Below are 24,827 nucleotides of genomic sequence, written 5' to 3'. Positions count from 1 at the left end.
CAATACGGGTTGATACAATCTCACAAGAAAAAGACACCCAAGTGTTCTCTTTCAAGTTTATTTATTTAAGAAACCCCACAAATTATTTTCAAAAGCAAAAATGAAACTTGACAGTCATTTTAGTTTGAGTTAAACAATCGGAAACACGCGCCCTCCCCCATGGAGTACATTTGGCTGGAAACTGTACAAATAAAGTGTTCACATTGACATACATAGTGATGTGCAATAAATGTGCTTCTGTCATACATAGTGACATGTAATACAACTATCATACAGACGAGGGCTTTGATTCAATCTGAAGCGCGATACAAATGTAAAAGGCAATGTTCCCGCATTTGTGATAAATGCTGCATGTCAGCTCAATTGGAAATGGCCTTAAATGAAATTGCGCTTCAGCGCTATGGATTGAATCGAGCCCAAGGTTATATTGCCCATTGATACACAGTCAGAGTGATAAAACCATTTTCCAATCCAGCTGCATGTATTCCCCTGAGAACACTTTTTGTTTTATAATACCAATCAAATGTGCACCTTTCAGCAGTCAGGGGATGTCAGATCTATAACTTATTGATGTTAAGAGAAACTGCAAGAAAATATAATAGAAATAGATCGCCAAAACGCAGGTTAGTATTCTGCAAAGGATATTCAATTCAAGGATTTTCCAGCATGTTGACAAGAGAAACAAACAAAAAAAATTGACAATCAAATATGGCATTCGCCATGCTGCAAGAGGATGTTCTAGCTGTTGTGATTGGCTCTTGGCTGTAAATGCTAAATCGTAGGCACCTGTACGATTGTCATGTTTTCCATCTGCCCAGAGAAGCAGTGCATGGACAGCATTGTTGGATACAGGCTGAACGAAAGAACACACACATACCCACGTGCACAAGCGAGCGCGCACACTATTCCAGGGCAGTTATGAGAACACAGAAGGGGGGGGGGGGGGGTAAGGTCATGTGACTCCAGCTGAGCAGAGGACTGAGGACCAGGACATATTGAACACCACATACTGATTAGTTTGTGATTTGGCCAATTGGATTAAAACAGCCATGGGGATCTCAATCGTTGATCAGTGCCAGGATCATGCTGTGGAGGAGAAAGGAAGGGTGTGACAAGTGCTGAAGTGACTATAAAACTAAACTTAAGCTCAGGCTAAACGTCAAAGTTATCCTGTACTAAGCAATAAATGAAGAAGCAGTAAGATTAGCTACGTTAGTACTGTAACATATGACAGCGGCTAGCATATAGAATACCAGACAGGAAGGGCCAGTCTCTTACCTGTACAGGTAGATGAAGAAGCAGAGCAGGTGGAAGCCGAGTTTGATCATGGACTCTTTCATGTGAGACTTTAGTTGTCCCCGGTTGTGGATCTCAGTGGGGTCAAACACCCCCATGTTTCCCATGGGCACCTTCCAAACCCTGTCGGATAAACAATAGGTAGAGGAAAACTAACAACACTTGAGACAAAAGAACAACTGCTTGGGGTTGGCATATATCTCTAAGAGTTGGGGAGTTTGAAAAGGGCTTACATGGGCTAGGGTAGTTATAGTATTACTTGTGGGTGCTGGACTTCCTGCTGAGCAGGATGTCAAGTTCAATAACGTCACTTCCTGGGGGAAGTTCAATAACATCACTGATTTCTGGGGGAAGGCAGACACAGTAAGCCACCTAGTCCGGATTGGTGAAGAGATAGAGAATGTGGAGTTGTAGGTACCTGGGAACCATCATGGACAGCACACCCTCTGTTAATGCCAACACTCAGAACATCATACACCTGCCATATAGAGAGTGTGCTGGCTTTCTGTTTCCTGGCCTGGTACGGTGGGCAGTCAGTGGCTAATAAGGGTGTCCTCAGGCGGACTGTGAACCTGGGGTTCAAGCTCTGCGGGCTGCAATGCAGGGGGCTTCCGAGCCACTATGATAAACAGGCAAGGGACAAGGCCAAGAGCATCATAGAGGAACCCACACACAATCTTGCCTAATGATTTGAGCTGCTGCCCTCCAGAAGGCGATTAAGGGTCTCACTGTTCAGTAAGAATAGGAGGAAGGCAAGTTTCCTTCCATTAGCCACCAGCCTGGTAAACAGTAGGACATAGGACAGACGCAGGCCCAATACACGGTCAGACAGTAGAATATGTGAACATGGAAATGTGTGATTTGTATACTAACTTTCCAGTTTTCAGTACTGCATGTAATTTGTGTTGTGTTTGTATGCTGACGTCACAAAATTAATTTTAATGTAAATTAAAAAATAAAGTGTATCGTAAGGTTTACACACATCCACTGATGACATCTCTGCGTGGACCCCCTCACTCCTCATACACAAAAGTGTCTTTACTGTTCACATAAGAAAATAAGTTGCTGTTGATCATTACAGTTGTTTTCGATTGCTAAACGACAGTGGACACAACTGGAGTCACATGTGCAAAACTCTAACTACAGTCTGCACAGCAGCAATTCATGTGGACCAAACTCTAGTTCGTTTTTCATTGCTTGAACACAGTTTTCAAAACTCTACACACTTATCCCATGACTTTAACCACAACCTGCACAACACTGTGGATTTACAGCACCTTGTTCAAATGCTAACACACTGCTGTCAAAACTGTGAACCACACATTCAAAACGGAATAGATTTCAGCCTTGTGCCTTTCAAACACTGCTGATTGCAATTTCAGCTGAAAGGCTGTCTTGTTTTAAACTTGTTAGTGAACACACACACATATTACAGTATATATAGGTAGAGCTCAGAAAGACTCATTTTGGAAATGGAACAAGGAAGATGGATTCGTGGAGGGAGAAGGGTGGCAGGGAGAGGGCGGATGCGTGGAGGAAGACAAAGATGACAAAGAGCTGTTATTTCAGATGAAATAAGGGCTACACTTATAGACCATGTCGTGAACCATGGTCTCTCATTGAGAGAGGCAGGGTTGAGGGTGCAACCCAATCTGCAAAGATCCACAGTGGCATCTGTAATGCGAATGTTCCATCATGCAAACAGGTGAGAGTTACATCCTTACAGTAAATGAAAACATTACAGGAATCTATTTTGTATTGCAATTATAGAATATTTACACAGATATATATTACAGTAAGTTTGACTGTAAAATATATTTTTACAACAGGACCCAAAGGCTGCCCCCAACAGGGGGAAGAGGAAAAATATTTTCAGATGCGCAGGAAAATGCTATTGTTGACATGGTTGTTGTCAACAATGCAATAAAACTGCGGGAGATTCAAGATAGAGTGCTGGCTGATAATGATATATTTGAAAATGTTAATTCTGTCAGCACAACAACTATTGCTCGAGTCCTAAAGAAACACCAAGTTACAATGAAACAGTTATACACTGTACCGTTCGAGAGAAACAGTGAACGGGTAAAAGAGCAAAGATACCAATATGTCCAGGTAAGACGTCTGAGGTTACGTACACAGCTATACAAAATATTTACAGTAAAAAAAAACACTAGCATTTCTACAGTAAAACTGTGCACTTACTGTTTTTCAGAGCGTAATGGAGGTGGAAGCACTGGAAAGACCACATTCATTTGTATTTATCGATGAAGCTGGATTTAACCTTGCCAAAACACGGCGCAGAGGAAGGAATGTTATAGGTCAAAGGGCCACTGTGGAGGTTCCAGGCCAAAGGGGGGGAAATATCACCATGTGTGCTGCAATGGCCAATGATGGTTTGCTTCTCAACACACCACTCATTGGCCCATACAACACAGAAAGGCTTATAGCTTTCCTAGAACAGCTCTATGCTCAGCTAGTACCAGCAGAACAGGGGGAGCCAGTAAGAAACCCCCAAGTTTTTGTCATAGTTTGCGATAACGTTGCTTTTCACCACTCTGCAGCTGTCACAGATTGGTTTGCAGCACATCACAGATTTATGGTTTTGTACCTGCCTGCATATTCACCCTTCCTCAACCCAATAGAGGAGTTTTTCTCTGCCTGGAGGTGGAAAGTGTTTGGTCACCACCCACATGACCAAATGTCTCTTTTGGAAGCCATGCGTGCCGGATGTGAGGACACGATTCCAGAGGACTGCCAGGGATGGATAAGGCACTCCAGAAGGTTCTTCCCCAGGTGCATGGCAAGAGAAAACATTAGATGTGATGTTGAAGAAAACCTGTGGCCTGATGCTAGAGAGGCAGGATTAGCCCCTCAATTATTTGTTTGAATTACAGTATGTACTTTTAGTTTCTACCTTTTTTTTCTCATTACTGTAATTCCGTAAATTACTACAGACTATTGAAGCAAACTGCTAATTTTCATTTACCTTAAAGAATTGTTATGTTCTAAAAAGTTTAATAAATCATGTGAAAGAATGTCACTCTTTTCTTTGAAGACAATATTACTTTGTATGAAGTCACTGAAATTGTTCAAACTGTAAAGATGAAAAGTTTGTATTTTCTGTATTGGTGTTTGATGCTAGTGTTTTTACTCTCAGTGTGTTCTGAGTGACAGTGTGTGTTATCTCAGTGAGGGTTGTGCCTAGTGTTTGGCTGTACTGAGCGTGTTTTGAGCCATGTGTTAAGAGTTGTGTTGCTTGGAATGAGTTTTGCAGGTGATGTGAACTGTTTAGCTCAGGTGACTGTTGGTAGTGCAGACTGTAGTTAGAGTTTTGCACATGTGACTCCAGTTGTACCCACTGTCGTTTAGCAATCGAAAAAAACTGTAACATTCAGTTGTCATCTCAAACAGCAGGTACGGCGTATTTACCTGTACATGTTCCAGGCGGCCACAGGCAGGTTGAGTAGGAAGACAAACCAGTGCAGCGAGACGAGCATCAGCACTGTTGCCAGGGCCTGGCCTACCAGCTCTGGTACAACCCACTGCAGATACACATTATGAAAAGTATATGAGCACAAGCATACAGGACACAATAGATAAAAAGACAACTGGAGACAACGGGCCACAGAAGTATAAGTCAGGAAGTTGAAAGTTACTAACTACATGTAGGGTAAATCCATTTGAATTCAGTAACTTTTTGACTGCACCTCTTTTGATTTGAATGAAACCTTCCATACATAGGCCTATTTAACCATTGTAGAAATGCTCAGAAAGTGACTTTTTGGACCTGAATTCCAAAACATTCACGAAATAAAGGTGCTCAAAGTTAACCCATTTTGCATACCCCCCCCCCCCCCCATACCACGTCGTCATCACTGGAAAAGATAAACGGGTGAGATTTATATAATTTAAAAGCTTACAAACAGGGTTGTCAAATTGTTTGATAATTTGTAGATTTATTTTTGTAATATTTTTTATTTTTTACCTTTGTCAATTATCTAAAAACGCTATTCACATATGCTGTAGCTTAGACCCTATTTGACAGGATTTTTGTGTTGTGTCATCGGTTAAGACACAACCTGCTCCTGAATAAAGGGCGGGTGTCATGTTTTGGCTGATGTACAAATATGGGAATAAAATTGAAACGTCAAATTTCAAATGGTACCACAAAGATGGTTGGAGGGCCACACACCAGCGAACGTTGACTGGAATGGGTATACCTGTTGTTTCAAATTATACTGTCAATCGTCCATAGGAAACCATAGAAATATAGATAATAGAATTGGCATAACTATTTACGTTGACAGTCGACGATGGGCGGTCATCTTTATGGTAGTAATTAGAAGTTAAAATGTAAATTTAAATTGCAATAGTGTACCAGCTAAATTGCAGTGGCCTGAAGGGATAGTTCCATTCTATGAATTCTATTTCTATGATTGAAATGACACCCAACCTGTATTCAAGAGCATGTTGTGTCTCAACCGATGGCGGGCACAACACAGAAACCTTAGATGATGTGAAATAGGATATATTTCAATATATTCCAATTTTTTTCTCTCCAAGAAATAAAATAGTTTGACAAAACTGTTTTTAAGCTTTTAAATTATATTAAACTCCAACTATCTTTTCCAGTGAAGAAGACATGGATGTCTCATGGTATGGTGGGGTACGCAAAATTGGTAAACTGTTAGCATCTTTATCTCCTGAACCTTTTGGCAATCAGGTCCAAAAAGTCACTTTCTAACCACTTTTCCCATGGGCAAACATGTCTGGAAAGTTTTGTTTAAATCAAAAAGGGATCCTGACAAAAAAGTGATTTCTTTCAAATGGATTTAGGGATGGATTAACATTTAGAGAATGGTTACCTGAAGGAAAATGGGGGAGGGTCATGCTTTATCAATTTTAGTCAAGGGGAGGGGTTAGTATTTTCTTAATCTAGTCCAGGGGAGGGTTATGTCATTTGTAATACACTGCTCAAAAAAATAAAGGGAACACTTAAACAACACAATGTAACTCCAAGTCAATCACACTTCTGTGAAATCAAACTGTCCACTTAGGAAGCAACACTGATTGACAATACATTTCACATGCTGTTGTGCAAATGGAATAGACAACAGGTGGAAATTATAGGCAATTAGCAAGACACCCCCAATAAAGGAGTGGTTCTGCAGGTGGTGACCACAGACCACTTCTCAGTTCCTATGCTTCCTGGCTGATGTTTTGGTCACTTTTGAATACTGGCGGTGCTTTCACCCTAGTGGTAGCATGAGACGGAGTCTACAACACACACAAGTGGCTCAGGTTGTGCAGCTCACCCAGGATGGCACATCAATGCGAGATGTGGCAAGAAGGTTTGCTGTGTCTGTCAGTGTAGTGTCCAGAGCATGGAGGCGCTACCAGGAGACAGGCCAGTACATCAGGAGATGTGGAGGAGGCCGTAGGAGGGCAACAACCCAGCAGCAGGACCGCTACCTCCGCCTTTGTGCAAGGAGGAGCAGGAGGAGCACTGCCAAAGCCCTGCAAAAGGACCTCCAGCAGGCCACAAATGTGCATGTGTCTGCTCAAACAGTCAGAAACAGACTCCATGAGGGTGGTATGAAGGCCCAACGTCCACAGGTGGGGGTTGTGCTTACACCCCAACACCGTGCAGGATGTTTGGCATTTGCCAGAGAACACCAAGATTGGCAAATTCGCCACTGGCGCCCTGTGCTCTTCACAGATGAAGGCAGGTTCACACTGAGCACATGTGACAGACGTGACAGAGTCTGGAGACGCCGTGGAGAACGTTGTGCTGCCTGCAACATCCTCCAGCATGACCGGTTTGGCGGTGGGTCAGTCATGGTGTGGGGTGGCATTTCTTTGCGGGGCCGCACGGCCCTCCATGTGCTCGCCAGAGGTAGCCTGACTGCCATTAGGTACCGAGATGAGATCCTCAGACCCCTTGTGAGACCATATGTTGGTGCGGTTGGCCCTGGGTTCCTCCTAATGCAAGACAATGCTAGACCTCATGTGGCTGGAGTGTGTCAGCAGTTCCTGCAAGAGGAAGGCATTGATGCTATGGACTGGCCCGCCTGTTCCCCAGACCTTAATCCAATTGAGCACATCTGGGACATCATGTCTTGCTCCATCCACCAACGCCACGTTGCACCACAGACTGTCCAGGAGTTGGCGGATGCTTTAGTCCAGGTCTGGGAGGAGATCCCTAAGGAGACCATCCGCCACCTCATCAGGAGCATGCCCAGGCATTGTAGGGAGGTCATACAGGCACGTGGAGGCCACACACACTACTGAGCCTCATTTTGACTTGTTTTAAGGACATTACATCAAAGTTGGATCAGCCTGTAGTGTGGTTTTCCACTTTAATTTTGAGTGTGACTCCAAATCCAGACCTCCATGGGTTGATAAATTTGATTTCCATTGATAATTTGTGTGTGATTTTGTTGTCAGCACATTCAACTATGTAAAGAAAAAAATATTTAATAAGAATATTTCATTCATTCAGATCTAGGATGTGTTATTTTAGTGTTCCCTTTATTTTTTTGAGCAGTGTAGATTGAAATGTCAATATTTCTCTGAGATTTAGTAGTAGTTGCTTATTAGGCTATATATCAATGTGTGTCCGATACCGCCCCTCATCTCTGATTCTCCGCTGGGCACTCAATATCAAGTGTGCCTATAGGCTATTTAGTGTGGTCTCAATCAAATGAGCCATAGCATATAGGCTATTTAGCGTGGTCTCAATCAAACGATCCATAGCCTATCGGCTATGAAGTGCATGCTTGAGAGGCACATAGTAAAGTTATATTTCTAAGATAGCTGCTGGGATGGTGTAAATGAAACTAGGCTGCATTACACACTGCAATGGATAATCCAACCCTGAGCCCCGGCCTGCTCTGCTTTTGCTAATCAAAAATGTTTTTGTTTGCTGTCTAACCAATGGCTGTGCTGTGTAGGACTACAGTGGCAGTTCAGGAGAGTCAAAGTTGCTATCCACTGTGTATGTTAGTTTGTATTTTGGGTATAGGGGAGGGCTGATTTTTTTAAGCGTTCAGGGAGGGTTTAGGTCAAATATATTTTACTGTAGGGAGGGCCAGCCATTTTCATTTCAGAGAGGTCCGATTTTCTATTTGTAATATTTCACTCCCTTAAACCTATACCAACATTAACAAAATATGAGGTTCTGTCTCATGTCTGCTCTGCACTCAGGTGCACAGCTTGTACTTATCATGAGTCCTATAGAGTACATCAGTATGAGTCATAATACCCATGGAATCAAGCGGTCGAACAGGGAAATAGTTCCAATAAATGTTCCACCATTGCTTTTTCCCCATAGGGGATTTCAGAAACACTTAAAATAATCAAAGCAATGTTTTTTTGTCACTTGCGCCAAATACAACAAGTGTAGTAGACCTTACAGTGACATGCTTACTAGCCAACAGGGCAAATTTTAAGTAAAAAATAGGTATTAGGTGAACAATAGATAAGTAAATTTTTTTTTTTAAAACAACAGTAAAAAGACATTGAAAAATAACAGTGGCGAGGCTATATACAGGCACCGGTTAGTCAGGCTAATTGAGCTAGTATGCACATGTAGGTATGGTTAAAGTGACAGGGTCCTTAGCTTAGTGATGAGCTTTGAGGGTACTATGGTGTTGAATGCTGAGCTGTAGTCAATGAATAGCACTCTCACGTAGGTGTTCCTTTTGTCTAGGTGGGAAAGGGCAGTGTAGAGTGCAATAGAGTTTGCATCATCTGTGGATCTGTTTGGGTGGTATGCAAATTGAGTGGGTCTAGGGTTTCTGGGATAATGGTGTTGATGTAAGCCATTACCAGCCTTTCGAAGCACTTCATGGCTACGGATGTGAGTGCTATGGGTCTGTAGTCATTTAGATGGGTTTCCTTAAGTGTTCTTGGGCACAGGAACTATGGTGGTCTGCTTGAAACATGTTGGTATTACAGACTCAATCAGGATCAGGAACATGTTGAAAATGTCAGTGAAGACACTTGCCAGTTGGTCAGCCCGGAGCACACGTCCTGGTAATCCGTGTGGCCCCGCGGCCTTGTGATTGTTAACCTATTTAAAGATCTTACTCACAGCGGTTACGGAGAGCGTGATCACAGTCGTCCGGAACAGCTGATGCTCTCATGCATGCCTCATGCATAAGGGGCTCATGTAGGCTTACCCTCGCGTGACTTTTTGATAACTGTGTAAATCTCTCTAGGATAAAGTGACTTTCATCAATATATTTACCTGTATTTACCCACCAAAAATGAAATGCTAATTAGCTGCTAATGTGGCTATCATAAAGAACTACAAATGCAATGATAATCTGGACGGGACTGCCGAATCAAGGCAAAGGTAGGAATCTCTGGATTAACTATCTAATGTTAGGTAAATATAGTAATGAGTAAATTGGCTAAATGTATTTAAATGGACAATTATGTGAACTGCCTTATGCAAGTTTTAAATTGACACAATACCTGTTAGCAAAGGTGTCAGCTTGCGATGTTCTGCAGGAGCTTGCAGGGATTTGTCATTTTGCATGTCTACTTTGATCTTAATTAGCATTTTCAAATAATAGTAAATAAAGCATCATATATAAGTCACCTTGTCCGAGATAGATTTACATGGTTATCAAAACATGGCGACAGGGTAAGCCTACACGAAACCCAGCCCTTATTTGAAGTGTTTCTAAAAATCCCCTACGGGAAAAATTTATGGTTGAAAACGATTGAAACCACTTTCCTGTTATCCAGGTTTTATGGGTATTATGACACCTCCACTATGGGGCTCTATGGCACTCCACATCCCTTTTTGCAGTTGGAAATGTCCTGACCCTACCCAAATGGTCTGTCTAAACGAAATACACTTCGCTTGCAATAGGATTTTGGAAAAGTTTGGAACTTAATAAAAATGCTCCGCCATTTCCTGGTTGCTAAAATTCTACGTTAGCGTAATTTAAGTTTCTCACAAAACAAGCCAGTATAGTGTAGAGAATCATTGTAGCGTCTAAACTGCTGTGAAATATATTTTCCATAACCAAAAATATTGTATTTTCATCTGTTTGAATGAAGATGGTGTACAAAACCTAAAGTAAAGACGCGACAACTAAATGTAACGGAAGCATAGGATGCGCACACACAACAGATCTACTCTTTCTTAGACTTGCTTTCAATGAGAATGACAGGTCTATAACCAGTGGCCAAAAAGTTACATATTGCAGCTTTAACTTTCATATCAGCGATGAAAAAACACAAAAGATACACTTACAGTACACAGTTTGGCAAAGTTACACCCTGCTGTGTAATTATTTTATTTTTTAAATACTCCAGACGGAATCTAATGTTCCAATGAAGGGAGTTCGATTTAGCTCTCCCGGTTAACCCGTTCTGTGGTCAAAAATAATGATTGCATTCGTTTTGACCACAGGCTGCCTCCCGGATTTGTGGAGTGGGTAACAAGGTGGGATATCTCTCTTTATTAGCTGGGTGCTCTGCCAGCAATTACCTAAAACGAAATCCCAAATTCAAGATCATTGGAAAACGCCGGCACACCAAAATGTGGCCCGGTGATGCTCGATTTACGATTCACAAGTGTATCTTTTGGTATTTGAAATATTATTTATCGCTAATGTGAAAGCTAAATCCCAGAGGTTTCCAAAGCCTTATCGCAAACGAGATTGAATGTTTCTAACCGTTAAAACAGTGTCGGGATTATATCATTTACAGTGAGCCAGCGGTGGTCTACACCTTTAACCGAGAGCCCCAAAGGAAGGCTATGCCCCCTGGGTTCTCGAGAGCCAGCTAGCTGTGTGTGCATGCAAAAATATATATATATTTGAAAGATGACCCATGCCAACTGTGCTTACTCTGTTTAACTTCGAACAGCAGGCTCGTGCATTGATGTAGTCACACTCTAGATCGGAGAGGGTAATTATCTATTCATGAAGTTAAGGTATGTAAACTGTCTGGGCAGAGATGCATCAGGCTAGCTATACAGTAACAGTTTCTCTATATTCTGAATGTCAGCTAACTCAAGCGAGGAAGCCATTGAATGCGTGGGAATGTGTGAGAAACAAGGACTAACAGTCTAAGCGTACAGTAACCACTGAACTTTTGCTAGGGAAAAAAAACAAGCTGCAGATACCGCATCTAAAATATGTCAACACTGCTGTTGACAGCCAGAAGAACGGCATTTTAAAGTGCAAAGGACGAACAGGACTTTGGCTCACTGGCCCTGGCTGGCTAGTTCGCCAACGTCAGTTTATCAAGACAGAGCAGCACGGATTGGATTGGTCTGCCACAGACAGGTGCCCACTAAGCACGAGCGCTAAAAACGTATTGATCATAACAAAGCATACCAATAGTGATCCAGTACACAACGTATTAGCTAACGTTCAAGCAAAGGATACGAAGTACACAGCCAGAAAAATTAAAGCACAGCAGTCGACCAGCGATAGAATGAACACAGCCGCCTCCATCTTTCGTCTTCCGCATTCACTGCTATTTCCGGTTATTTTGAAAATAGGTGCAAATTGTTAGTTAGCTTTTACCTATGCTGCCACCTCTCGTACTGTAGTAGATAGTACAAACTACCGCCCATGAGACAGACCTACAGTATAATACAAATAAAAATAGCCTACAATACAAAGCATAGCCTGCAGTGAACTACATGTAGTTCAACTAGCACCGCAAGTTTAAGACCATATGCTATTCTCCTTCTTTACGTCTGGTCTTAACAAGAGATGGGTCACCGTTGTTTGATACTGGTTTCCTTTATTTATCTGGCGTGGCCTATGGCCAAATAGTAACCTGTGTTGAGTGTGGTTAATAAACTGGGAATTCGTAAACGCAATCCATCTAGCCAGGTCATTACAATATTTTTACTGACCAGAATATGACGTATTTTTTCTGACCACCATACGAGCAGTTGGTCATAATTGTGACCTCTATATTATGTCCTATGTTATGCAGCCAACTGGTCACAGTTAAGATCTCATCATAACCTGGTAACAACCACCTGACTACAGCTTGTTACCTACACAATTAGAAAAAAAAGGTTCCAAAAGGGTTCTTCAGCTGTCCACGTAGAACCCTCTGTGGAAAGGGTTCTACCTGGAATCAAAAAGGGTTCTTCAAAGGGTTCTCCTATGGGGACAGCCAAAAAACCCTTTACGGTTCTAGATAACACCTTTTTTTTAAGAGTGTACTGTAAAATGTATTGCTGAGGATAAAGTTGGATATTGAAAACATTGTTCATTACATTTCTATTTGTTTCCATTGTCAGCAATTAAAGTTAATCTGCAACATATTCTTACATTTTAAACAGATCAAGCAATGGCAAAAACAAATCTAAATCACAATTTTTCGCACATCGGCATACAGTAATTGTTTTATAATTCACCCACAGACATTACATGCATAGAAAGACTGGGACACAGAGTATATAAAGGCCAATTGTATTATTTGATTAATGATTAATAAGCATGGTTTGATGGGGTAGAGCCTCATCAAGGTCCTCTGAGCACAGAAGGCGATCTGGAGCGTAGTGGCTCTCTTGAAGAGTCGTGTCATGAGTCCGATCTGTAGTGAAGAGAATCAGCACATTACATTTGTATCAATTTTGTATTTTAAAAGAAAACTAGAAAAGGACATTCTTGAAGAAATTTTGTGGACTCAGCTGCCTATAGGTATTTCCATGGTGTTAGTTGACTAATTTTGTGGCAGTTATAGCTTAGATATGTCTTTAAAAAAGAGCAAGTTGCTCATATAAATACAGTGCCTTGCGAAAGTATTCGGCCCCCTTGAACTTTGCGACCTTTTGCCACATTTCAGGCTTCAAACATAAAGATATAAAACTGTATTTTTTTGTGAAGAATCAACAACAAGTGGGACACAATCATGAAGTGGAACGACATTTATTGGATATTTCAAACTTTTTTAACAAATCAAAAACTGAAAAATTGGGTGTGTAAAATTATTCAGCCCCCTTAAGTTAATACTTTGTAGCGCCACCTTTTGCTGCGATTACAGCTGTAAGTCGCTTGGGGTATGTCTCTATCAGTTTTGCACATCGAGAGACTGACATTTTTTCCCATTCCTCCTTGCAAAACAGCTCGAGCTCAGTGAGGTTGGATGGAGAGCATTTGTGAACAGCAGTTTTCAGTTCTTTCCACAGATTCTCGATTGGATTCAGGTCTGGACTTTGACTTGGCCATTCTAACACCTGGATATGTTTATTTTTGAACCATTCCATTGTAGATTTTGCTTTATGTTTTGGATCATTGTCTTGTTGGAAGACAAATCTCCGTCCCAGTCTCAGGTCTTTTGCAGACTCCATCAGGTTTTCTTCCAGAATGGTCCTGTATTTGGCTCCATCCATCTTCCCATCAATTTTAATCATCTTCCCTGTCCCTGCTGAAGAAAAGCAGGCCCAAACCATGATGCTGCCACCACCATGTTTGACAGTGGGGATGGTGTGTTCAGCTGTGTTGCTTTTACGCTAAACATAACGTTTTGCATTGTTGCCAAAAAGTTCAATTTTGGTTTCATCTGACCAGAGCACCTTCTTCCACATGTTTGGTGTGTCTCCCAGGTGGCTTGTGGCAAACTTTAAACGACACTTTTTATGGATATCTTTAAGAAATGGCTTTCTTCTTGCCACTCTTCCATAAAGGCCAGATTTGTGCAATATACGACTGATTGTTGTCCTATGGACAGAGTCTCCCACCTCAGCTGTAGATCTCTGCAGTTCATCCAGAGTGATCATGGGCCTCTTGGTTGCATCTCTGATCAGTCTTCTCCTTGTATGAGCTGAAAGTTTAGAGGGACGGCCAGGCCTTGGTAGATTTGCAGTTGTCTGATACTCCTTCCATTTCAATATTATCGCTTGCACAGTGCTCCTTGGGATGTTTAAAGCTTGGGAAATATTTTTGTATCCAAATCCGGCTTTAAACTTCTTCACAACAGTATCTCGGACCTGCCTGGTGTGTTCCTTGTTCTTCATGATGCTCTCTGCGCTTTTAACGGACCTCTGAGACTATCACAGTGCAGGTGCATTGATACGGAGACTTGATTACACACAGGTGGATTGTATTTATCATCATTAGTCATTTAGGTCAACATTGGATCATTCAGAGATCCTCACTGAACTTCTGGAGAGAGTTTGCTGCACTGAAAGTAAAGGGGCTGAATAATTTTGCACGCCCAATTTTTCAGTTTTTGATTTGTTAAAAAAGTTTGAAATATCCAATAAATGTCATTCCACTTCATGATTGTGTCCCACTTGTTGTTGATTCTTCACAATTTTTTTTATATATTTATGTTTGAAGCCTGAAATGTGGCAAAAGGTCGCAAAGTTCAAGGGGGCCGAATACTTTCGCAAGGCACTGTAGTTTACATCTTACCCGTGGTCAGGGGCATATTTGAGTACTTTCCAGAGGGCCCGCAACATATCAACCTACTGAGTTTTCTGGCTTTTCATGGCACTTACTGTAATCATAAAAAGAGAATAAAAAATGAATGATTGGCATACTGTGGGCATGCAGGACATTGTCATGACTTTTCCTTCAGTAATCTGATGACTGTTATTTATTTAATCCACTAACTATGTTTAATTGTTACCCGATTCAATTAATCATGTAACAATTAACTCATTAGGATTTGGGGCACCATAGAAGAGGTTAAAGAGTTACCATCGCCTGAATTAAACTCTATAAAGGTATATATCTATTACATCGATAAACAGTCATCTTATTAATCATTACCTCCTTGCATATGTAAAAACCCCAGCCTTGCGCATTATTCAGTACTACACAAATTGGTTTAATTATTGATGTACTAGCTAACTAAATAACAACACAGAATACACACACTTACTACATGAGACAAAGGTTCCTAGCGGACTGACACAATATGGCATTTTACCCAGCGAGCGAGAGAGAGACATTTCAGAATTATTCTCACAGTAACGCTAATCATATAGTTTGCGCACGAACCGCCGCCCGCTTGGAATAAGAAATCATGAATGTGTTTGCATGTGGGTTCCCTTGTCCATTGTGTAGTCCTGAACAGAACTACAGAGTTCACTCTTCCATTCGCTCATGAAGCTGCTTATTTGAAGATAAGCCAGCCGTGTCGATGGTTCCAGTGGGGTGATGAGAGTATCGTGCTACAGTGATTTGAGACTCGTGGTAGGATGGGATGGTTTGAAGAGTTTGAGATATTTGACTCAGGACAGCTAATCAGCTGTACCAGTGATTGCCTGAGGGGGGAGTTTGTCGCCTCTTCCTCCTCGTGTTGATTATTCAGGGTTCAGGATTCAAACCACTATGGACAATGAGCTGTAGCTCTTCGTCTCTCTGGTCTAAAGGAAGGCGAGTTCATTTCTTCACCTCGTTTTGAGGTTCAAAGTTCCAACCATTTCAGACGTGTAGCGACCGCTCCACACTTTTCTGGTCTAATGTTAATTTCATTACCAAGGCTTTTTATGCACTCTAGCCAAAGGGGACGGCTCCGTCCGTCTGTCACGCTCTTCTGGCCTCACACAGGACGTGGCTACTTAATGTGCAAATAATAGGATTAGAAGTTATCTCTTATGACTCCTAAAATCACATCCATATCATTTTTCATATCCTATGCACACAACGTATTGGATGGAAACTTGACAGATTTCCAAGTTACAGTATTTCGTCCATACAGTTTTTAATGACATCACAAAATGAAAAACAATATGACTTTAGTTTTCTACATCTCCCCACTGACCATTCCCCACATTCTTTATGTTAGAAATATTGTCCACTTTTTGGACGTTAGAGTTTTGGGTGGGGAAAAGGTCTCTGGAGACAAAGGGACATTTCTTTAGCCAATACTGGAGAGAGAGTCCTCTCCTGCTTAATTTACGACCGGGTGTTGAGGTGTCAAACCCCCACTCCAGTTCCATCCTCCCCTCTGTCAAACTGATCTGACCCATTGTGATCCTCACAGGACAGTCATGACAACATGACAGAACAGTGACGTACAGTAAAATATTTTTAACAGAATCACTAAAAAGGTATAGCAAAGGCATGTTTGCTCCTTTGTCCCATCATATTGAAGTGGGAAATTAATATATTAGTAATCAATCTGAAACAGTTTAAGAAAGAGGATATCAACATTAAAAAGAAGTTGGATAATGACAATTTTAACCCATTTTAAATGGTAAAGTTTTGCTTAATCCTAATACATCTTGTGATATTTATACAACCTTTTAGAAACACACACTCCATAATCCTGAGGACATTGTCCCTGACAGAGGTTCCCCCAATTGAGGACAGCTTGGCAGTCTTAAAAAAATAAACGTGCATTTTTACATTTAGCTTTGTGTAAAGAGGAAATAAAGAGACAATAACATATTATATTGTTCAAAAGTTGTCTGACATATCATTCTTCCTCTTCTCTGCAACTGTGCACGTATGTGAGTTTGAGTGAGCGACAGGGAGAATGAGCAAGAGAGAAAAGGAAGAAACTTTACATGACTCACCAAGGTCTGTTGAATCAGGACACAAGGGTTTTGCATCTGAAAAATAATTGCTTTACAAATGTATTATATTAGAAGTGGTGCTATATCAAATGGATCTACTTACACCACACTCTTAGTGTTCCAAAGGGGCTATTTGGCTGTCCCAATAGGAGAACCCTTTGAAGAAACCATTTTGGTTCCAGGTAGAACTATTTTTAGTTCCAGGTGGAACTATTTTTGGTTCCAGGTAGAACCCTTTAGGGTTCTATGTAAACTCCTCTGTGGAAAGGTTTCTACCTGGAATCAAAAGGGGTTTTTCAAAGGGTTATTTTATGGGGACAGCCGATGAACTCTTTTAGGATTGAGATACCGCTTGATAGTTTTTTTGCAAATCAACTCAGCCAAATCTCAGAGTTCTATTTAACCAGGTCAGTAACTCGGTTGCTCGGCAACAACACAGCTGATGTTAATATTTTTAGCTAGCTAGCTTGTCTGAAATCCAGCAGCTAACCTCTGTAGCTAGCTAGCTAACACCAGTCAGCTAACGAACAGGCAAAGAAAGGTAGTAGCTATATTTGTTTATGGAAGGTTTAAAAACATACATTTTATTTTTATTTTTATTTCACCTTTATTTAACCAGGTAGGCTAGTTGAGAACAAGTTCTCATTTACAACTGCGACCTGGCCAAGATAAAGCATAGCAGTGTGAACAGACAACACAGAGTTACACATGGAGTAAACAATTAACAAGTCAATAACACAGTAGAAAAAAAAGAAAAAAATAGTCTATATACATTGTGTGCAAAAGGCATGAGGAGGTAGGCTAATAATTACAATTTTGCAGATTAACACTGGAGTGATAAATGATCAGATGGTCATGTACAGGTAGAGATACTGGTGTGCAAAAGAGCCGAAAAGTAAATAAATATAAACAGTATGGGGATCGCTGCAGCGATCGGTTAGCTGCTCAGATAGCAGATGTTTGAAGTTGGTGAGGGAGATAAAAGTCTCCAACTTCAGCAATTTTTGCAATTCGTTCCAGTCACAGGTAGCAGAGAACTGGAACGAAAGGCGACCAAATGAGGTGTTGGCTTTAGGGATGATCAGTGAGATACACCTGCTGGAGCGCGTGCTACGGGTGGGTGTTGCCATCGTGACCAGTGAACTGAGATAAGGCGGAGCTTTACCTACCATGGACTTGTAGATGACCTGGAGCCAGTGGGTCTGGCGACGAATATGTAGCGAGGGCCAGCCGACTAGAGCATACAGGTCGCAGTGGTGGGTGGTATAAGGTGCTTTAGTAACAAAACGGATGGCAATGTGATAAACTGCATCCAGTTTGCTGAGTAGAGTATTGGAAGCTATTTTGTAGATGATATCGCCGAAGTCGATGATCGGTAGGATAGTCAGTTTTACTAGGGTAAGTTTGGCGGTGTGAGTGAAGGACGCTTTGTTGCGGAATAGAAAGCCGACTCTAGATTTGATTTTAGATTGGATGTGTTTGATATGAATCTGTAAGGAGAGTTTACAGTCTAGCCAGACACCTAGGTACTTATTGATGTCCACATATTCTAGGTCGGAACCATCCAGGGTGGTGATGCTAGTCGGGCGTGCGGGTGCAGGCAGCGAACGATTGAAAAGCATGCATTTGGTTTTACTAGAGTTTAAGAGCAGTTGGAGGCCACGGAAGGAGTGTTGTATGGTGTTGAAGCTCGTTTGGAGGTTAGATAGCACAGTGTCCAAGGAAGGGCCGGAAGTATACAGAATGGTGTTGTCTGCGTAGAAGTGGATCAGGGAATCGCCCGCAGCAAGAGCAACATCATTGATATATACAGAGAAAAGAGTCGGCCCGGGAATTGAACCCTGTGGCACCCCCATAGAGACTGCCAGAGGACCGGACAACATGCCCTCCGATTTGACACACTGAACTCTGTCTGCAAAGTAGTTGGTGAACCAGGCAAGGCAGTCATTAGAAAAACCGAGGCTACTGAGTCTGCCGATAAGAATATGGTGATTGACAGAGTCGAAAGCCTTGGCCAGGTCGATGAAGACGGCTGCACAGTACTGTCTTTTATCGATGGTGGTTATGATATCGTTTAGTACCTTGAGCTTGGCTGAGGTGCACCCGTGACCGGCTCGGAAACCAGATTGCACAGCGGAGAAGGTACGGTGGGATTCGAGATGGTCAGTGACCTGTTTGTTGACTTGGCTTTCGAAGACCTTAGATAGGCAGGGCAGGATGGATATAGGTCTGTAACAGTTTGGGTCCAGGGTGTCCCCCCCTTTGAAGAGGGGGATGACTGCGGCAGCTTTCCAATCCTTGGGGATCTCAGACGATATGAAAGAGAGGTTGAACAGGCTGGTAATAGGGGTTGCGACAATGGCGGCGGATAGTTTCAGAAATAGAGGGTCCAGATTGTCAAGCCCAGCTGATTTGTACGGGTCCAGGTTTTGCAGCTCTTTCAGAAAATCTGCTATCTGGATTTGGGTAAAGGAGAACCTGGAGAGGCTTGGGCGAGTAGCTGCGGGGGGGCGGAGTTGTTGGCCGAGGTTGGAGTAGCCAGGAGGAAGGCATGGCCAGCCGTTGAGAAATGCTTGTTGAAGTTTTCGATAATCATGGATTTATCGGTGGTGACCGTGTTACCTAGCCTCAGTGCAGTGGGCAGCCGGGAGGAGGTGGTCTTGTTCTCCATGGACTTTACAGTGTCCCAGAACTTTTTGGAGTTAGAGCTACAGGATGCAAATTTCTACCTGAAAAAGCTGGCTTTGGCTTTCCTGACTGACTGCGTGTATTGGTTCCTGACTTCCCTGAACAGTTGCATATCGCGGGGACTATTCGATGCTATTGCAGTCCGCCATTAGCTAGCTAGAGTCAGACATCAACAGCGTTAGTTTACATCCAAATGCCAGTCCAACCAGTCTATTGTGTGCATTGACCATTCATACTGCTCTCTACAGCCTAACCTATGAATTGTGCACCTATGAAATGGGGTATCTGCATTCTTAGTGGCACTCAGAACACAACTGTGTAGAGTTTACACAAATATTAACGTCTTAGCTCTTATTGTGCTGAAAAAACACTAATTAGTAAAACAAAGAGAAACTAAATAATTGTAGCTGAGTGTGTCCACAACATAAACACATGAAAAGTAAGAAAGATGTAGTCACATTTCTGAAGAACGCACACTGGCCTTGGCTAAAACAAAGCATGCTAACTAAAGGAAATCACAGGAGATGACTGTAACTTGTAACTTTTCTCTCGTTACTTCCTTCTTCTCAGAACTGGAGAATGCCCAGCATGCTCTGCTCCACATCACTGGTGGGCAGAGCTACAGCTCTCCTACTTTGAGCTAATATTTATTCTCTGTGGCCTTTTGTAACAAGTAAAGCGACACAGTGGGAGGGCCATTATTGGAGAAAGTGGATCCCTGCCTTTTGGCTGTAGTCTCAGGGTAGAAAATAATTTGGGAACTGTTAAATCTGAAAAGGTAGCTCGAAGTGGACTTGTGATGTTTTTCTGTTCAGAGGAGCAGATGTCTTGCTTCACGCGACTAGGGACAAGACCTGTGACTTGCTTTTCTTATTCGGAGCAGGAAGACTTTGAAAGGAGTGATTACTGCAGTGGCATTGAGGTGGAGCAACTGAAATTGAAAATTCTCTGTGTCTGTGGCACCCTCCGATTGGTGCGACGCAGACCAGGTGGTGAGCTTGGTGAACCTGAGAAGACATTGTCTGTCCTTTTGAGTTTTGAAACAGAACCTTTACCTGATAAAGTCATGTTAGGATATGTCAGATATCCAGTGAGTCCAAATAACTTGTGCCGAACCCACTAAGATGTTTCAGATGCCAAGCTTATGGTCATGTTGCAGCAGTGTGTAGGAGGGAGATTAGGATATGTGAGAAGTGTGCAGGAGAGCATGGGATGAAGGAATTTGTAGTATCGGCGGAAAAAAACGAGTGTCAATTGTGGGGGTGCTTATGTTGCTGGGGATCAGAAGAGAGAGAGAGAAAGGTATGAGAGAGAGAAAGGTTGAGGTTGCCAGGGTCAGAGTAGAACAGAAGGTGCTGTATACTGAGACAGTGAAGAGAGTAGAGGGTGATTGGTCAAGGGTGAGTACTAGGCCTAGGCCAATACAGAGTGATACAAATTTGTTCTTCAGTAAGGTTTGCTTCTTAGCGTTTATTGCCATGGTTATCAGCTGTACCACAGAAATGGAAGGAAAATCACAGAAAATAGATGTTATGGTGGCATCTGTAGAGAAGTACTTGGGTGTACAAGGTTTTACGAAGTGTGTTGAACAAAAGAGTCCCTTTCTCCCAGTCCATTGGCCTGGTGTAGGATCAGTTAGGGTCAAAGTAGTGGAATGGGGTGGTGATGTAGATTTGTATTAAATAGTGGTATATACAGTACCAGTCAAAAGTTTGGACACACCTACTCATTCAAGTGTTTTTGTTTATTTTTTTACTATTTTCTACATTGTAGATATCAAAACTATGAAATTACACAAATGAAATAATGTGGTAACCAAAAAAGTGTTAAACAAATCAAAATGTATGTTATATTTTAGATTATTCGATGTAGCAACCCTTTGCCTTGATTACATCTTTGCACACACTTGGCAATCTCAACCAGCTTCATGAGGTAGTCACCTGGATTGCTTTTCCAACAGTCTTGAAAGAGTTCCCACATATGCTTAGCTCTTGTTTTGCTGCTTTTACTTCCCTCTGCGGTCCAATTCATCCCAAATCATCTCAATTGTGTTGAGGTTGGGTCATTGTAGAGGCCAGGTCATCTGATGCAGCACTCCATCACTCTCCTTCTTGGTCAAATAGCCCTTTCGCAGCCTGGTGGTGTGGATGGCGTATCGCTGCAGAATGCTGTGGTAACCATGCTGGTTAAGTGTGCTTTGAATTCTAAATAAATCAAAGTACCCCCACACCATCACACCTCCTCCTCCATGCTTCACGGTGGGAACCATACATGCAGAGATCATCCGTTCACCTACTCTGCCCTTCCTGCTTCCGGTGAAGCATTTTATTTGGGCTGCAATCTGAGGTGCAGTTAATTGTCGATTTCTGAGTCTGGTAACTCTAATGAACTTATCCTCTGCAGCAGAGGTAACTCTGGATCTTCCTTTCCTGTGGCGGTCCTCATGAGAGCCTGTTTCATCATAGCGCTTGATGGTTTTTGCAACTGCACCTTTCCGGATTGACTGACCTTCATGTCTTACAGTAATGATGGACTGTCGTTTCGCTGTCCTTATTTGAGCTATTCTTGCCATAATATGGACTAGGTCTTTTACTAAATAGGGCTATCTTCTGTTTACCAACCCTACCTTGTCACAATACAACTGATTGGCTCAAACACACATTTACTTTTAGGCACACCTGTTAATTGAAATTCCAGGTGACTACCTCATGAAGCTGGTTGACTGGTACTGTATGTGTAGGGTTAGTTGGTGGTGCAGTATTTTCCTTTTCCCTTCCTTTTTTAGAGTTTTATCACAAAATGTAAATTGATTGACCACACAGTACCGCACAGTAGGTGGCGGTATGCACAAACAAAATGTGCAAACGCCAAGATACCAAAGAAGAAGAAGTACACATAAGGCTTTGCATTTAGTCCAAAAAGTGTATTACTTTGCTGTGTTTTTTTGCATATTACTTTAGTGCCTTGTTGCATACATATGCATATTTTTCTTTTCACTCTGTTAAATCAGTATTGTGGAGTCACTACAATGTTGATCCATCCTTAGGTTTCTCCAATCACAGCCATTGAAATCAACGTTACAATTACCAATGGTCTAATGGTGAAGCTTTTTCCTTCCTGTCCTGCAGCTCAGTTCAGAAGGACGACTGCATATTTGATGTGTCTGGCTGATTTAATACATCATCTACAGCATAATTATTAATTTGACCATGCAAAAATATATATTCAATGTCTGATTTGTTATTGTTACCCATCTACCCTTCTTTATGAGGCTTTCGAAAGCTCCTTTTGTCTTTGTAGCTGAATCTGTGCTTGAAATTCAATACTTGACTGAGGGACCTTACAGATGTTGTGTATTTGACGGACAGAGGAAGGAGTAGTCATTAAGAAATCATGTCCACCCCTATTATTTCACAGAGTGAGTCTATATAACGTGTGTGATTTGTTAAGCCAAGTGTTACTTCCGAAATAATTTAGGCTTGCCGAAACAAATGGGTTGAATACTTAGACAATGACTCTATTTTATTTATTTAATTTGTAGAATTTTCTTTTCACTTTGACATTCTGCAGCATTTTGTGTAGATCAATGACAAAAACGATGCAATTCAATCTATTTCAATCCCACTTTGTAACTCACATTTATTTATTTTTTGTTCAAGGGGGTGTAGATTTTCTATAAGCACTGTATGTATATATATATATATATATATATATATATATATATATATATATATATACTGTATATGTTACTATATGTTATATATATATATATATATATATATATATATATATATATATATATATATATATATATATATATATATATATATATATATATATATATATATACAGTGGGGCAAAAAAGTATTTAGTCAGCCACCAATTGTGCAAGTTCTCCCACTTAAAAAGATGAGAGAGGCCTGTAATGTTCATCATAGGTACACTTCAACTATGACAGGCAAAATGAGAAAAAAAAATCCAGAAAATCACATTGTAGGACTTTTAAGGAATTTATTTGCAAATTTTGGTGGAAAATAAGTATTTGGTCACCTACAAACAAACAAGATTTCTGGCTCTCACAGACCTGTAACTTCTTCTTTAAGAGGCTCCTCTGTCCTCCACTCGTTACCTGTATTAATGGCACCTGTTTGAACTTGTTATCAGTATAAAAGACACCTGTCCACAACCTCAAACAGTCACACTCCAAACTCCACTATGGCCAAGACCAAAGAGCTGTCAAAGGACACCAGAAACAAAATTGTAGACCTGCACCAGGTTGGGAAGACTGAATCTGCAATAGGTAAGCAGCTTGGTTTGAAGAAATCAACTGTGGGAGCAATTATTAGGAAATGGAAGACATACAAGACAACTGTGGGGCTCCACGCAAGATCTCACCCCGTGGGGTCAAAATGATCACAAGAACGGTGAGCAAAAATCCCAGAACCACACGGGGGGACCTAGTGAATGACCTGCAGAGAGCTGGGTCCAAAGTAATAAAGCCTACCATCAGTAACACACTACGCCGCCAGGGACTCAAATCCTGCAGTGCCAGACGTGTCCCCCTGCTTAAGCCAGTTGTCACGCCCTGGCCTTAGTATTTTCTGTTTTCTTTATTATTTTGGTCAGGCCAGGGTGTGACATGGGTATTTATGTGGTGTGTTTTGTCTAGGGTTTTTTTTTGTAGGTTATGGGATTGTGGTTAGTGGAGTTGTCTAGGAAAGTCTATGGTTGCCTAGAGTGGTTCTCAATCAGAGGCAGGTGTTTATCGTTGTCTCTGATTGGGAACCATATTTAGGCAGCCATATTCTTTTAGTGTTTTGTGGGTGATTGTTCCTGTCTCTGTGTTTGTTTGTGCCAGATAGGGCTGTTTTTGGTTTTTCACGGTACGTTTAGTGGTTTGTATTGTTTGTTATCATCTTTATGAAAGATGTTTAATAATAACCACGCTGCATTTTGGTCCTCCTCTCTTTCGACAAAAGAAAACCTTAACAGAATCACCCACCACAACACCAATACATGTCCAGGCCCGTCTGAAGTTTGCTAGAGAGCATTTGGATGATCCAGAAGAAGATTGGGAGAATGTCATATGGTCAGATCAAACCAAAATATAACTTTTTGGTAAAAACTCAACTCGCCGTGTTTGGAGGACAAAGAATGCTGAGTTGCATCCAAAGAACACTATACCTACTGTGAAGCATGGGGGTGGAAACATCATGCTTTGGGGCTGTTTTTCTGCAAAGGGACCAGGACGACTGATCCGTGTAAAGGAAAGAGTGAATGGGGCCATGTATCGTGAGATTTTGAGGGAAAACCTCCTTCCATC

The 24,827-nt window shown here is 41.6% G+C and overlaps 1 protein-coding gene across 2 annotated transcripts; it reads right to left on the bottom strand.

Moving 5' to 3' along the window:
* Nucleotides 1-44: 44 nt before the first annotated feature.
* cnih4 (cornichon family AMPA receptor auxiliary protein 4) lies at nt 45-12,879 on the bottom strand. Of its 2 annotated transcripts, XM_021596458.3 has the most exons (5): nt 11,709-12,879; nt 11,166-11,234; nt 4,726-4,838; nt 1,279-1,419; nt 45-1,086 (listed from the first exon to the last, which is right to left on the bottom strand). In XM_021596458.3, exons 1-5 carry the CDS (start codon nt 11,775-11,777, stop codon nt 1,059-1,061), a joined length of 420 nt encoding a protein of 139 aa, XP_021452133.1. In that variant the 5' UTR covers nt 11,778-12,879; the 3' UTR covers nt 45-1,058. The 2 variants fall into 2 exon arrangements, with proteins under 2 accessions (XP_021452133.1, XP_021452138.1); XM_021596463.3 differs by lacking the exon at nt 11,166-11,234 and having other exon boundaries at nt 11,658-11,811.
* Nucleotides 12,880-24,827: the final 11,948 nt, after the last annotated feature.

This window comes from Oncorhynchus mykiss, chromosome 3 (assembly GCF_057628025.1).
Source record: "Oncorhynchus mykiss isolate SJ-2025 chromosome 3, ASM5762802v1, whole genome shotgun sequence".
NCBI lineage: Eukaryota > Metazoa > Chordata > Actinopteri > Salmoniformes > Salmonidae > Oncorhynchus > Oncorhynchus mykiss.
This window is presented reverse-complemented; position numbering and strand designations above follow the sequence as displayed.

Excerpts from the sequence above, each read along its gene's own strand:
- cnih4 (XM_021596458.3), bottom strand. The coding sequence starts at position 11,777 with ATGGAGGCGGCTGTGTTCATTCTATCGCTGGTCGACTGCTGTGCTTTA. Across the intron at positions 11,235-11,708 it reads TTTTTCTGGCTGTGTACTTC|ATAATTACCCTCTCCGATCT; the intron begins GTATCCTTTGCT and ends CTTCATGAATAG. Across the intron at positions 4,839-11,165 it reads GCTGTTCGAAGTTAAACAGA|TGGGTTGTACCAGAGCTGGT; the intron begins GTAAGCACAGTT and ends GTGTATCTGCAG.